Here is a 16,153-nt window from a genome sequence, read left to right as displayed (position 1 = left end):
CAACACTTCATGAGCATAAGAGAGTTACATTTCCATATATTTAAATACTGAAACTAAATACCAGATTCAGTCATTGGCTAATTGGAAAAACATTGTGGATTATTGCTGCAGAACATCAACTGGTTTAAACTTGTTAGAATAAAGAGACTTAAACATAAATTTCAGTTTTGCTAAAAAATTCATTTCTGCACATCACTATATGTAGCACATGTATGCACTGTAGGTGGTGACAATGTGGTACATACTTGTCCAGATCGATGTCTAGAGCTCTATGAGGGTCGTTAGGATCCTTATCGTCATCGTCACTTGGTAAGGCATTCTGGGAACCAAGACACACCAACATTATTCTTTATGGTTTTATGGAGAACAATTTTAAGTACTTCTGAAATAACAGCTTCCCACCTCTGGCATCTCCTCTGTGACTATGTCCACATGTTGAGCGGGCGTGATGTCTTCCTCGCTCTCGGGACCCGAATCCGCCTTCCTCCCTTTTCCTCGCTTCTCACGCTTTTTCTTCTTTTCCTTCTTCTTCCTCTCCGCCTTCTCCTTCTGCTGGCGCTCTTCCTCCAGCTTCAGGTACTGGTCGGACATGGGCATCCCTGGACCAAACAAAAGACAGTAAGTTCTAATAGTAATAAGTGTGTTTTATTCTATATGAAGATGAAGCAGTTTTTATTCGATGTGGATAAGATGTTAGGGATGGGTAGATTTGCTCACCTGGGACTTTGAGAGGCACACTAAGGTCGATCTGCACCACCGGAATGTGTTCTACACCTGGCGCGTCGTACACCTGCAATTGCAGACATGTTCTAGTGAACTTAGAGAAGTAGTTTTGGGAGAAACTTCGTTTTTCAAAGATCTGAATCATTAGAAGCATTTGTTTTATAAAATGGTTCACGGTTTTGAATTGATTATTATGATGTTTTATCAGCTGTTTGGACTCTCATTCTGACGGCACCCATTCACTGCAGAGGATCCATTGATGTGCAAGTGCATAATGCTAAATTTCTCTAAATCTGTTCAGATGAGGAAACAAACTCCGTTTAAATTTTTATGTTAACTATTCCTTCTAACGACGACAAAAAAAAAAAAATACATTTTCCAAATGATCTCTGTTTTGCTCATATGTAATGACATTTTTTAATGTATTAATTTCTGTGGTTATCATGCCCAAAAGCCTATGTAAATTGTCCCTGGAACGGAAAACATTTGTATCAACAAATAAAAATAAATGTTGGTATATCTTATACTCTACACATGCCATTAACATTGATACAGATTATAAACAATTTGGGACCTAAGACCGATCCCTGCAGTACACCACAAGTTATGTTTATGTAGATTTGTGTTCATTAATTTCAATAAATTGTAGCCAATTTCTTAAATAACTACGCAAAACCAAGGTTGCTGAACTGAATAACATATGATACAAGTTTAGAACTTCTAATCAAACAAAAGATTAGTAAATGCTGTTTCGAAAGCAGTCATCACTAATTTCGGCTTTAGGATTATGTGATCATTCGACTGAGTACCTTCTGAGATGATGGTGATGCCTTGATGTAGAATGGGTTGTTGGCCTGTTCCTGCTTCCTGACTTCCCTCCTCTGTGTAAAATCGGACAGGTGCATTAAGATGACTGTATTTTCACATTTTCTGAAGGTCTGAAGGACAGCACGGACTTACCCTGGCCAACTCTTTCTCATCAACCTCAGTGTTTCTTGATCTGTAATGCTTGGGTTCTTCTTTAGCGAACACAGCTTTGGGCTTCTCATCCTCAGACTCGCTCTCTGACGGAGGCTCATTGATCCAGGCGTCGAGATCCAGACTAGAGGGGGAAAACAACAGCTAAAACATATATTTCTATTGATACTCTTGAGATAGTCAATAAATGACTCACCCTTCAGGTATAGGCACTTTCTTCTGGGCCTTGGGGGCCACAGGATTGAGTTCGCCGGCGAAGAGAGCCGTTACTTCCTCGGCCACCTCCACGTTCTTCTGCTGCAGCTTCTGGATGTACTTCACCAGCTGGAGGATGCAGGATGCCTGAGGGGAACATCATGGTTAACACCGTCTGATTGAGTGTGTGTGTCTGTTTCAAAGCCTAATAAATCATATTATTCAAAACCCAACTTATGGAAAAAGATTGACATTAGCATACTGCTAAGTTAATGAAGTCAGACAGAGTTGGCTGGTTTTAGCTGGTTCTCTAGCCTTGTCATAGCTGGTCAGTGGTCAACAGTCTGGTTTTTTGGGCTTTTGACCACTTCTTTATCTGGTCTCAAAGACTCAACAGACCATACCAGACCCCACTGTAAGGTTTGCTGGTCTTAGTGAGTTTAAGATGGAATTAGTTGGTCTTTTGATCAGCTAAAACCAGTCAACTAGCATTTTAGCACATCGCTAGCTTGCAGCGCTAGCATTTTTGATTGTCACGACACACTAGAAGGATACTTGTGTGACGCCATCGTAGATTTGGCCAAAAACGGGACATTCAAAGTCGCAATGAAACAGAAGTATCAGGAGAGTTTTTCTTTCATGTCGTGAAGGATTTTGAGATTTTGGAATTTAGAATTTAATTTCCATTTCATTTCAAATAATTTTGTGGCCTAGTGTCTGGAATAGCCTTCATTCTAGGAGTCTTCCTATGATGCCAAAAAACTGCCAGCTCACCCCTTCCAAAAAAAATTAACCATGGTTTTTCTATAGTAAAAGTGTTGTAACTATGCTTTTTTGGCCTTTTTTATTAACATTTGTACAACCACAGTTTTACCACAAATAGCATGGTTAAAATATGGTCAGTGTAGCCGTGGTTAATATGAGGTTCTGGTAAACCATGTTTTCACTATAGTAACAATGTTTTTTTTTTTTTTACTAAAACCATGGTTAATTTTCGTAAGGGACGAGATGTCAGAATAAAGCTTCGCCTCACCCTCTCCTGCACTTCCAGGTTGGCACTCTGGACGAACAGCGGCAGTCTGTCTATGAGCAGCTGGCTGGTCTCTTGCGCAGCCTGGCTGTCTGTCTCGCCTTCGTGCTTCTGCAGCACCGTCGCAAACAGCTTAGCCGCATTTTGTACATACACCGCCTGGATGTGACCGGGCAGGGTGGCCACTTTGGGTCTCAGCATGGCCTCGAGTGTCTGCATTGGGTCTTCCAGATGCCTGTGAGGAATAAGCTGTTAGCACGCGGTTATATGGTTGAACCTTGAAACTTTCCAGATCGTCATCACGTACTCTGAGAACTCGCCGCAGATCCACGCGGCGGCGTAGAGAACCTCGCAGATCCCGTTGCGCTGCGTGTTACCAGTCAGCAGGTGTGCATTGTCCAGCAAAGTGGCCATCTGAGCCACGGCGAAGCCTCGGATGGCTTTGACTCGGATGGCGACGTCCAGCATCTGAGAGGCGATTAGGTGGCCGTGCCTTGTGCCCTCCAGACGAGTCAGTTCGACCAGGATACTGATGTACCTGGAAGAAAGAGATTATGTAAAATTGTAACTGCTAAAACTGTGTTTTAGAGACGGTTCACAAAGTTGCATTTAAAAATGCAAGATGCATGACAGTGGAATGGGGAAAACACAAAAGGTCTTGCAACTACGTATAAGAGCTGATTTACACAGAATTCTATTTTTCATTAAAAAATGTGAGATGCAGGAGAGTGGAATGAGAAAAAACTGCAAGTCTTGGGAGTATATTTAAGGGTTAGTTCACACAACACGTTTTCGCATTTAAAAACAGGAGACACATGGCACTGAAACAGGAAAAAACTATGTTTAAGGGCTGGTCACACAGTATGTGTTTCTGCATTAAAAAAGGAGGACAGTAGAATGGGAAAACTACTCCTAAGTGGTGGTTCACACAAAACGTGTTTTTACATTTTAAAAATGCAAGATGGTGCAATGGGGGAAAAACTAAAGTTCTTATGACTATTTTTTTTTCTTTTCAAGCATAAATTTATTTTATCTTGAGCTGTCATACATGAAAATGCTCAAGATGAACCAGATGGATGTCTTTGACCATTGCACTCACATGTTTTACATAGAAAATCGACAGAAATTCTATGTGAACAGCCCCTAAGGGCATACATTCCTGATGTTGAGTCTTACCACTCAAAGTTGGTGATATACTGGTAGTTGCTCTGGCTGCAGATGTCGATGATCTTGGTGAGCAGCTCATCTCGGTAAGTGGTGCCTTCCGCTTTGTCCACATGGAGCATGAGCTTCTTCACGATCTCCATCAGGTTCTTCTTCGAAACCTAGTTGAGCGCATTTTCCACCACGTTTTAGTAACCTCATATATTTGAGCTCCTCACAACTTCAAGACTTCAGAGGAATGTTTAAATGTTGTACACACCATGCCATAGAGCAGATCCAGAGCTCTCAGTCGGATCGACTCATCTTTGTCGTCCAAACACTGCAGGATCAGGTCCTTGTGCGACTGCACAGACTTGGGGTGCGTCTTTAAGATCTTGGACATGGCCAGAAGACCCAAGTACTTCACTGGAAGAAAATCACAGCATCTAAGCGACTCTTGCATTGAAGCGTAGTCTCCCTGTTTGCTAACTTTAGCTATATTGTATTAATGCTAAATAACGTTTTAGTTCAGTTCTTCTATTTAGACAAGTCGGCATGCAACGGAAGTAGCAACATATATTTCTGTCTGTATTGCGAAGTACATCTGAATGAAATGGATTATGAAAAAGAAAAGAAATATTGGTTTTCCCCCCCGAAAATTGGCACTTGGTTCTATCCATTGGTAGTTGATTGGATGGAGGCAAATCTGAACGTGAGCTTGCAGACAATTCTGAGTCTGAATGGACAAAATTATTGGAGAAATCGTGCATAACTCACCCAAGAGACGCCTGGCATTTTACAAGAGACACTGTTTTACAATTATTAGGTCAAAACAAGTGATATACTGTATAAACAATGTCAACTTCCATTTCGTGCCGACTTTAAAATCTGCTGAATTTAAAGCCTTTAAAATCTAAAATGACTAATTTCTTATTACTGAAAAATCTGCATACATAAATATACATGGAGAAAAAACACACACACACACACACACACACAAAGACAATGGGAAAACACAAAGACAAAGACAACAAACACACACCCCCACATGAACACAATTGGACTTTTTGCTTTGTTTTACTCTGCCAGATTTGTAAAAATTAAACGCATATTTGATTTAATGCAGCTGATGGTTTAAATGAACACAAAATTTGATAGACTAAATATAGATGCATGACAATTGGAGCCACATTTCTGTGGTCTTGGGCAATTAGGACAGCGCAGGGTCTAGCTTTGTTGATGCAAAAACAAAATGTACAAATACACTGATCTATTTAAGGAACACATGGGGCTTCAGGATTGACAGAATGCCAAAACATTCAGCTGGAAGTAAATATCAAACGGTCCTATGAGGGAACTTTGAGGAACAAAACAAGGCAGTCCAGGATTCACAGAGCTAGTCTACAGCCAGCTTGACTGGGACTCTGATAACTCGAACTCCTGCAAGATAATTCAGATTACTTGATGCATATGTCTTGAAATGCGTTTGATTTTTGGAGGAACCTTTTCCAGTTCCTCAGGCTATAAAGATAGGATTGACTCTCGCCAACTCCCTATTGTAGTACGGAGGTGTCTTCGAGTTATCCGGGATGGAGATCTATCATCTACAGGGCCAGAGGTGGGGCTCAGAAACACACAGACAATGAGAGAATGACACACTGCAGGCATTGACAGAAGGCTCACAGTTCTGGTCCGAGTCTTCAATCAGGATTCGCAGTTTCTGCACACAGAGCTGCGGACAGGAGATAGAAATGGAAAACAGAAGAGACAAAAGCCATTATAACCCGGTTTAAAACCTTTCCACACCATCTTACATCAATGGTCAAAGAGGAAGCCAACTTAACACGGGTCAAGTACTTGTTTGAGAGCCACGGATTCAGTTTTAAAACATTAGGTAAGAGACATAAACAGTGGTTGACTGATGGCTAAATGCTGATCTCTAGAGAATTTACATAAGTCAGACCTATTAACTTATTCATTAATTTAGCAGATGGTTTTACCGTAAGTGACTTTTAGTTATGATAATTGCTCAAATTAAATATTAGAATATTACTGGCTCAACATGTCCAATATTTACTAAATAAAATAACAACAACAATTATATTTCTGCATGTTAGACTAATAAATGAACTGTAGGAAAATATAGGAAAAGACAATAAATAATAAACAATATTAAATAACTTGCATTTAAAATGTATTAAATTGTATACATTTATATGTATTCTTTTAAGTATTTTATAAACTATATTAAAAAACTTCAGGCATTGGCCCAACATATCTAATATTAACCGAGTTCACATAACTACAATTTCAATATTTTATATGTTTGTGCTTTAGATAACCTGCTTCTTTATTTCATTTAATTGAAATCATATGAATGGACGGACACAAAGATAAAACAAAACTATTTTCATCCAAGGACCTGAAGTATCAATGTAACGTAAAGAAACCACTCTAGAAATGTATCAACAAAGCTTAATTATGAATTAACAGACTAAAAATGCAAATATAACGTTTAAATCAAACTGGCATGGAAAGGGTCCACTTTAATATTGAATATAAATCAGTGATTCGACAATGGCCCACCTGTATGCTAGCACTGTGATTGGGCATCCCAGAGGACAGCGAGATCAACACTGAGGTGAAACGGGAGAGAGAACCGACATCAATAACTATTTTAAGAAGTGGGTGCTCTAGTACAACACCGGGTCACGGCACCAAATACTGACCTGCTATGACCGTGTTGACACATTCATAGAGAAGCGACATGGCCGAGGTACTGAAAGAGCAAATAAGAGGAAGGACAAGAACATAAAGAAATATTATATTTAATTGTAGTATTTTTGGCCAACTTGAGCGCTGTGGAGCGTTTTAGTATCACTGTTACCTGTGGATGAGATTTGTTAGGGGCTCAATCAACTTCTTTCCCAAACGAGGCTCCAACGGTGTGAGAGCACCAAACTAAGACAGGGAAAGTTCATTAAAGAAACTGACAAAAGAGGAGAATCACTTCCTTTTCCAACCCAACACATATCTCACCAGTTTAATGATCTTGATGAGAACCCAGTTGTTGGTGGAGGAGGTCATGAGTTTGAAGAACAGGGGTGCCAAGGAAAGGTAGTTCTTGGGATTTCTTCTGGCCAGTTCACAGATGACATTCACAGCTGCTGACTGGACACCTGGGAAACACATAATTGAAACAGTTCAAGTGGAAGCCTGAAATATTACCGTTTAGTAGGGCTGGGCACAAAACAAAAACCTATTTTTAGATTAATCTGAAGGTCTGAAAAAGCCGCAAATTGATCGTTTCAGGTATTTATTTCAGCAAACATTCGATACAAGATCTGATTGATGTGAATCTTATTATTAAGTCTTCTCCACTAGATGTCATCCTCTTATTTACCTTGCGCAATGTTAAAACGGAAATCCAGCAGAGGTACTGTTGACAAGAACCTAAAACAAATATGCTTGATATGCAATGCTCAGGTGTAATTCTATAGGAATACTTTAAATCTGCGGAAGCATCTGACGTCACGCATAAGGCGCCATGATTTCTGCAATTGATGACTAAATGGCGCAGATGCACTGTTTTGTTAATCACACATATACTAAAAGCGCAATGTGTTTTCAGCCTCTGTCATCTCACTATATGATGATATGAACACACTAATGTCATCGCCAGCTGCTCGGAGAGTCACTTCATTAGCATTTTACCATTTAATTGGAGAAAACTACCGTCATATCACATACACAGCAGCTGCAAATTCCTCAATGCAACCCGTCAAAATAAAGGTTTGGGTTAACATGAATAAACTGTGTCAGAAATGTAATACTATTTAGCAGTCTTAAGACTTAATGTTATGATAAAGCTACTACTACCACTACTAATAAATATTAATAAATCTTTATTTTTAATTTTAACAGTAAACCTCTAGTGCCGCACTTTGTTTGACAAAAAATAAAAGGGTGTAATTTTCACTTAATGCTTTATGCCTTTTTTTACAGTTTATAGGGCCATTTTATTGTCTAAAAACCTTACATAAAAAATAGATTTAAAATACAGGCCTGTGGCTCTTAATTTTCCATTTTTTTTAATTCACCATTTGAAAATTTATGCTTGCTGTTATATATATATATATATATATATATATATATATATATATATATATATCAAAAGCATTTGTATTAAAACTATATTCACTGATTGTAATCTAAAAAAAAAAAAGAATCAAGAATGGAGTCAAATGGAATTGAGATATTGCGAACTGGAATTGAATTGAATCGGGACATCTGAATCAATACCCAGCCCTAACGTTTAGCGAGATATGTTTCAGCATCCGTACCAGGATCTGGGTCCTCCAGCTTCTCTTTGAGGCGTGGGAAGGCAGGACGAAGGGACTCAGGGTACTTCAGGAACACTTTGTACATGATCAGCACCGCCTTCTTGCGAATGTACGGCTTAGTGTGGGACATCTGAGATGGATGAAGGTTGAGACTGAATGAATGTCTGCTCAACGTCAATATTTGCCTGAAGTAAACACTGTAAATGGATTTACCAGAGTCATGATGTCATTGGCCAGGTCACGAGCAAGGTCAGGGGTCACGAAGCAGGAAAGGCCAGTCAGAGCCACGCCAGTGTCATACTGGTTGGGACTACTGAGATCCTGTTGAGCGATTGAGAGATATAATTTTTTTATATTTCAGCAAGTTGTTAAGGCAGTTTCTCATCTTAATTTCGTTTAACCTGATGTACTAATTAAACTAAAAACAATAATGGTATCTCAGTGATGGCAACCAGCATAATCAAAACAAACAGGGGTGAACGGGAAGCTCAAAACGCACCTTGCGGATCTGATTGGTCGTCAGCATGATGACATCAGTCCCCTCGTGAAAGCATTGCGATGCTGCAAGGTAGCCAATTCGCTGAAAACAAGAGACGAAAGAGACATTTATGAACCCAAATAAAATAAATATCTTCATATAAACAAAAATATGGCTTTGTCTGTGCTCTTTCCATTTAAAACCACTACACAACCACTACATTTTAATCATGACCCAAACAAAGATGCTGCATACATGCAAAAAGAGTAGTTTTTGATTGACCTTTTTCAGAATGGTTTGACTTCAGTTTTGTGAAACTATACATAAAAATATCTGCATGAAACAAACAGCAGACAAGCTGAATGAGAGACAGATTCACTCTCTGCCAGCAGATGGCGCTTAAAGTATTTTCTTGGTTTGTGCTGTAAACAAAGCAGCGCTGCACTTATGAACTTTAATATGCATTATACAGAAACAAGATGAAAAGAAAAAAATACCATCTAAACTTTTCTAAAGAGAGCAAGTTCCCCTCAGACATGCATTCATATAAACTTATACTTCTAATTGAATCGTTTGGCATCTCAACCGATTTGAATCGTCACATATTTGAATTGATTTTCAACCGGCTCACGGTTAATCATTACACGCCTAATTAAGTCTTACCAGAAATATGTAAAAAAAAAAATATATACATTTCTATGACTTAAATTAAAATGCAATGAGTCATGTGAACCAGTGTTGCAGTAGAAAGAAGTAAAGCTAAAATTTAGTTAAATATTAAAAGTAAAAAAAATAATAATAATAAAAATTAATATATATATATATATATATATATATATATATATATATATATATATATATATATATATATATATATATATATAAAACTAACGAAAGCGGTTCTCAGTCAGTGTAATAATTGGAAATAAAAAATACAATACTAATATTACAGACTTAAAATATAAACATAACTTTGCTATCAGGTCCTAAATAATACTAAAATAGCATATAAATAATAAAAATGTTGTGGAAAAACCTCTGGATCTGGTCTGACTGTGACTAATATTATTTTCCACGTCACCTCTCACCTTGAATGTGAATTTGGAAGAGCTCATCACCTCCACGATGTTAAACGCAGCCCAACTGACATCATAGCCAAGCATCTGCAACTGTTAGGAGGAGAACACAAAAGAATCAGTGACGGCTTGAGCTCAAAGCATTATGAAGCAGATCAGAAAGGACACAAGCAACAGACGCTCTTACATAGGTGAGCTTGCAGACTGCATTGGCTTTAACAGCGATGTTGTCCTGTTTGAGTTCTTGTTTGATCTCATCGATGCACGTGGAGATGTACTTGGCCTGTAGAACGAACAAGAAGTATTGTTAGAAAGAGTGAGACAAAAATACAAAAAGATGGTTTAGCTTCCTGTTGCCAGCAGCATCTACCTGAACTTAACTGAACTTTAACAGAGTGTGCTTTACCATATTTCTAACAGAAAGTATATCTACTTCATCGGAATAATGATAGTTCACCGAAATGACATCATCCTTGCAGTTACAAACCCGTTTTTTTTTTTTACTCGCAAAAAAAAAGAAAAGAAGATATTTAGCACAATTGTTCAAGCTGCTCTTTTCCATATAACTAAAGTGAATGGAGGCCAGCAGCACAAAGGACTGAAATCACAGTAAAATAAAATAAAACAAAATTATTTTATATAATATTCTAAAACTCATTTTTAGTTGATAATGTTCATTTAGTGTAACTATGTACTAAAATAACAAACTATAGACATATTTATAAAAATGTAAAAAAAAAATACCCATAAGAAAATCACTAAAACTTTTAATAAAATGAAACGAAAATAGAAAAAAATATTCAAAATAGTACTTAAACCACAATAGTACCAAATTATTATGGCGTGTTTTGCAGTGAGAAAAAAAGAAAAGGGTTTTTAAGCAACATAAGGGCTGATAAACGACAATTTTATAATTCTTGCATTTTTTTAATTACACAGTATTTTTGTCAAAATATTATTACAGAAATCTGAGGGGGCACTTTGAACAGGCATGACGCGTCTCTGACTAAAAGTGCTGATAAACCACAATCGCTCAAGGCCAGAGTCATCATTACATTGTGATTTAAAAATAAATTCATTAAAAACACCCAGCGTACACACACACACACTCTTTCTGCATCTCAGAGACACACAGAGTGCTGTTGTACGGGCGAGTGTGCTGGTCATGTGTCTTTAGTCATGAGACAACCAGAGCAATGCCACAACATGTGAAGGGGTTAGAGAAGCGTTCCATGGGCACAGAGACGCAGAGCAAGACGTCTTTACTGGGGTAAAAAGTGTAAATATGTGGTTAACTATTGTTCTAAAAAGATTTTTCAGGAACATCTTTACAAACTCCTTGTGACCCATTATAGGTAATTTAAGCCCAGAGAGATGAGAACACAAGCTGAACAAAAGTTCTTCAGAAGGTTTTTGATGTATTGTGGGTCATTTTCACCCAGTGAGATTGAGCATTATGGGTGATTTCAACCTAGTAGATACAAAAATATAGGTTCTCCAGAAGATTTTTCAGCCCACATCCCTGGAAAAACCCTTGTGAATGAAGCATTATGGGAGAGTTTAACCCCATTTTTCTATAGGGTTTCTATAAGGTTCTTTTCCCAGCTTTACAAAATTATCTTAAATGGTGTATTAGGCCTAGAACTTCTACCCAGTGAGATTGAAAACATGGGATAAACAAAGATTCTCCAGAAGGTTTTCTTCATGTAGTTCTTACGATTGATGCATTATGGGTAACTCCCACCCAAAGAGACCGAATCAAAAAATGGGTCTTCAGGTTTGATGCATTAATGTTAAAAATGAAACTCCAGAGGTAAACCAGTCGTCAAATCGTCACGAATGATGCATTGTGGGTAATTTCATCCCTGTAAGAATGGAACATGTGGGAATAGATTGTTCTCCAAAAGATGTTCTTGTCCAGTCCTCATTCAGCTCCAATGAATGGTGCATTATGGGTCATTTCAGCCCATTGCTGCGACTGAAATATTTGTCAGTTAGCCAAGAGTTGGATTTGACGAGCTCAGCAAACCGTCACTGAAGTATGAAGATGAACTCAATGTCCTTCCCAAGCAAACAAGAGAGCACAGTCTGGAGAACAACCTTCATTCCCTCCTTTACAAAAACTAACCAGAAAACAATTGACAACTGAAAAATTAAGCATCTACAATGCACCAAAATGCTTCAACTCCAAAATTGTAGGTTTTAAATTCAACTACGATGTCCAGAAATAGCGTTTAGGTAGGAAGCTCACTAGTTTTGAGCCCTAGCCAGTGCTTTGGAGAAGTACACCCACCTCTTGTGGAAACAAATATAGAGGTCTAACACGAAACCACTGGCAGAGAGCGAACAGAGCACGGTCCGACGGTTCATTCAGGAGCCCATGAATATTTCACAGCACTGTGCGCTGTTGGCCAGGTGACAGACACCATATCTAGGTCCACCGGCACAGGTTACATTGACCAAGCCTGGCTGATACCTGACTCCAGATGTTTGCAGATTAAACCGGCCAGGAGACCAGAACCACGGGAACGTTAAAGCAGAGAATAAAGGAAGTATGAGTTTGTGCGACTTAAACTCAGTTTGATTTTTAACTATAAAGAAAGACGGCGACCAAGCAGAGCAAAACCAGACAAGATCTGAATCAAGATTGTAGTGTGAAGTCACTGTAATGAGAAGCCAAGTACTTCTGCAAAACCAAACACCTGGATTCAACTTTGCGTTTACAAAGTAGAGCTGCCAACTAGTACTCGATTATAAAAGTAGTGCAGAAAATGTCGTTATTGATATGTAGATTTTAGTAATATTTAAATACTATTTAAGTTTTTTTAGATATACTTTCAGATTTTTTGTAATTGTTTGCTTTTCAAAAATAAAACAATTTCTTTTTCTTTATCAGTTCTAGTGTTCTGTTACACTAGTTCCAAAGCCAACATTTCTATATCTTTTGCAACTAATACTTACATTTCAGGTTTATTGGAATTAACACTGTTTTAATAATTCATATTTTAGTTAATAATGTCCAAACCGGCACAGTTATTTACATTGTCCAACACCGATAAACCGATAATGCTTTTCATATTATCTCTGATGTATAAATGGCAAATAGAAAAATTCTATACCAATTCAAAAATAAATAAAGATAAATACATTAATCCTTTTAAATGTTCTAAGTGAATTTGGCCACCAAAACTTTTTAAAATGATTCATTTTAGGATTTGTTAATAAATTATTAGTATTTTTAAAGATGAACTTAAAGTAAGCTAAATGTAAAAATAGTGGAAATGAGCATGAATAGTTCAACAGCCAATATAAAGAGAGATTTTTTTGTAGATGGGATCATGGTGCTGGTTTTTTTTGCCACAGACTCAAGGCCACATCGGACAAAGCGGGTCATCCAGGAAGGTCCACCCTGCGTCAAACTGACACGTTCACTGGCTATGGCACATCACAAACACCTGACATCAGTGTTCGGAAGGTTTATTGCATTAAATAACATGTAAATTACTGACCTGCTGTCTGCTAGAAAGGCAAACCGGTGACGAAAACCAATATGAATCTCCTAAAAAGGGAACAGTATTGTGATGCCATAAAAGTGGGGAAACCCTATTTGTGATTATAAATGCTAATCTTGTATGCTTTTTCAAAGGGAGGGGCGAGGACGGGGCACATTGGAGCAGAAAATTCAGCTTTGTCATTATAGGTAACCAGGCAGCCTGAGGCCTACAATTGATTCCACATTTCATTCATCAAAACGTACATCACAAGAAACCAGCGATTCTCATCCCTGATGCGGTGTTCGAGCTGACAGTTGTGATTTTACTGTGTCCGTAACTTCTTAGCTTTCTACCTAGGCAACATTTCTGTCCATCACAAAAATGTCTAGTAATAGTAGTATATTTATTTAATGCCGTATCAGCATCCAAGGCTATTTTTTAACGGCCAAATGCAAGTGTATAAAATACAATGAAAACTAGCAAACAAACAAACGCAAGCTATATTACACAAGATTTTTAACATTAACATCTGATAAAAAACAATTCTACAACTTTTTCTGCCAAAATTTTACTAAATAACTCTTTAAGGGAGTCTCACAGAGATGTCTAAATTCAGCGTTATAAACCAGTTCGAACATCTGAATCAAACATTTTTGGGCATCATAAGTACACCACAACATCAAATGTTTAGAATTGAACATTTATTGGCATCACAGATGCATTCGAACACTCAAATCTGTCGGCATCATGACTGCATTCAAGCATTCGAATTAAACATTTCTGAAAAATTTTAATGCCTCTTCATAAATTTTAAATAACGTTTTTGGGATTTATATGAATGTTCGAACCTTTTAGACATCACTGATTCATTTAAACATATTTGAATACCCGAACTGAGCATCATAAGCACATCAGAATGTTTCAAACTAATGCAAGTTAAATGTTCGCTTGAGTATTTTGTGTTTTATATAAATAATCGGTTATTTTACCATTGCAGGAGCACTGGAACGTTTGAAATACATATTTATTGGTGTTACCGGTGCGGTCGAACAGTCGAATCGAACATCTGTCAACATCGCAGTATTCGAACATTCGAAAAAAACATTTCCGAGCGTCGCTTGCGTCATCATGCGCGTTCGAATCTTCGAATCGAACATCACACGAGCGTTCGGACATGCCCAGAAAATGCTGTCTAGACAGGCAGCTCACTAGTTGTTAAGACACGGCCAAATCTCATGACACACATAAGTGAGCCCAGCAATTATGAATTGACATCTGTTCTTTAGCACACCCAGTCTGTTTATAACATTTATAATTACACGGTTGATTTGTATCAAAAACAGGACGGGATCAAATCTTTGCAGAGAGCATTTATATAACGTTAAGTGTCTTAACCGTTAGCGATGCTAACTGTCCTCATGATAAACAAAACGATGACCGACTGTTCTTACAACACAAACAGCTGTCACCTGCCACACAAACACTTAAAAACACTGAAATTATATGTTATTGTGTAAAAAACAATTGGTTGTTATCTAGGCAGGTTATATCGGGTTAGCTCACCTGAAATCAGGTGATTTGAGACCACTGACACGAGATCAGCTTAATTCATTTATACCAGCTGCGTTTAATGTACAAAAACATCCGACTCTGAGGCAGAGTCGAGTAACGTTAAATGGAAATAAAGGGATAGAGTGCCTCACCTCATCTTCCTTATGGTTCCTGATGCCACGTACTAAATCCTGCAGGTTTTTATCGAACATCCGATCGATGCTTCCCTTCACGATCTTCAGAGCCATGATGATCTCCCTCCTGTCCTACCGGACCGAACCGAAACACGGGCTTTCTGTGAGTACTGGCCGGCCCGCTGGAGCGCTAGTCTCTCATTCAGTCCCGAACAGCGGCCTGCACAGGACGGCTCTCGCTCCTTCAGTAAGCGCTGATCTGCAGCGGACCAGTGCAGGAAATGGCTGACAAAAATGGCGAACCGATCACCTGACTGACAAACCCAGCCACACTGCGACGCGACGCACGCGACGCATCCCTGCGTGACGCTTCACAGATTCGTTTCACATTGCATAAATAAAAACTTCTAATGAACTAAACCTTACTTTCTTTAGATATTATGTTGAATCATGGAGTGTTTTCTAACTAAATATTTTCTGAATAAAAAAATAAAAACTTCGTATTTGCTCATTTAATGTACTTATGGATGCATTTGTCACGGAGATTCCCTCTTACTGTCTTTTATTATAATTTATTCTTTTAATAAAATGCATTGGTTAATAAAGCGGTCTACATCGCAACACCAGATGATTGTTTACGCGTCGCTAATCTATGCGTTTATCGTATAATATCAGTATTTTATATATAAGAATAACTAGAAAAGCCAATAATCCTGATCTGATAATTTGCTTAACTCACGTTATTGAAATGACAATTATTCCTATATACATACATTATATATATATATATATATATATATATATATATATATATATGTGTGTGTGTGTGTGTGTGTGTGTGTGTGTACCGTAAAAAGCAGTCTATACTATGAAATATGTACTAGGCAGTACGTTATTATCATATTCTGAACAATATAAAACACGGTCCTTCTATGAAAACATTCAAAGTTGTGGCCATCATGCGGAATTTTTTATTTATTCCTTCACGGATACTAAAAAAAAAAAAAA

At 37.9% G+C, this 16,153-nt stretch overlaps 1 protein-coding gene across 1 annotated transcript; it reads right to left on the bottom strand.

Annotated features, from left to right (window-relative positions):
* Positions 1–133: 133 nt before the first annotated feature.
* LOC127988553 (AP-3 complex subunit delta-1) lies at positions 134–15,489 on the bottom strand. Its single transcript, XM_052591333.1, has 21 exons — positions 15,164–15,489; positions 10,154–10,249; positions 9,979–10,059; positions 8,912–8,992; positions 8,626–8,733; positions 8,413–8,542; positions 7,109–7,248; positions 6,957–7,030; positions 6,799–6,848; positions 6,656–6,705; positions 5,753–5,801; positions 4,350–4,495; positions 4,103–4,251; positions 3,234–3,464; positions 2,930–3,161; positions 1,898–2,043; positions 1,684–1,825; positions 1,533–1,604; positions 718–790; positions 403–599; positions 134–319 (listed from the first exon to the last, which is right to left on the bottom strand). The coding sequence occupies exons 1-21, from the start codon at positions 15,257–15,259 to the stop codon at positions 149–151; spliced, it is 2,514 nt and encodes an 837-aa protein (XP_052447293.1). The 5' UTR covers positions 15,260–15,489; the 3' UTR covers positions 134–148.
* Positions 15,490–16,153: the final 664 nt, after the last annotated feature.

Source organism: Carassius gibelio, chromosome B22 (genome assembly GCF_023724105.1).
Source record: "Carassius gibelio isolate Cgi1373 ecotype wild population from Czech Republic chromosome B22, carGib1.2-hapl.c, whole genome shotgun sequence".
Classification (NCBI taxonomy): domain Eukaryota; kingdom Metazoa; phylum Chordata; class Actinopteri; order Cypriniformes; family Cyprinidae; genus Carassius; species Carassius gibelio.
This window is presented reverse-complemented; position numbering and strand designations above follow the sequence as displayed.

Bases quoted from the DNA above. Each gene is read 5' to 3' on its own strand.
- LOC127988553 (XM_052591333.1), bottom strand. From the start codon at position 15,259: ATGGCTCTGAAGATCGTGAAGGGAAGCATCGATCGGATGTTCGATAAA. The intron at 5,802-6,655 runs GTGGGCCATTGT...TCCTGTCCGCAG, and splicing joins ATCACAGTGCTAGCATACAG to CTCTGTGTGCAGAAACTGCG. The intron at 791-1,532 runs GTACTCAGTCGA...CTGCAATTGCAG, and splicing joins CATCACCATCATCTCAGAAG to GTGTACGACGCGCCAGGTGT.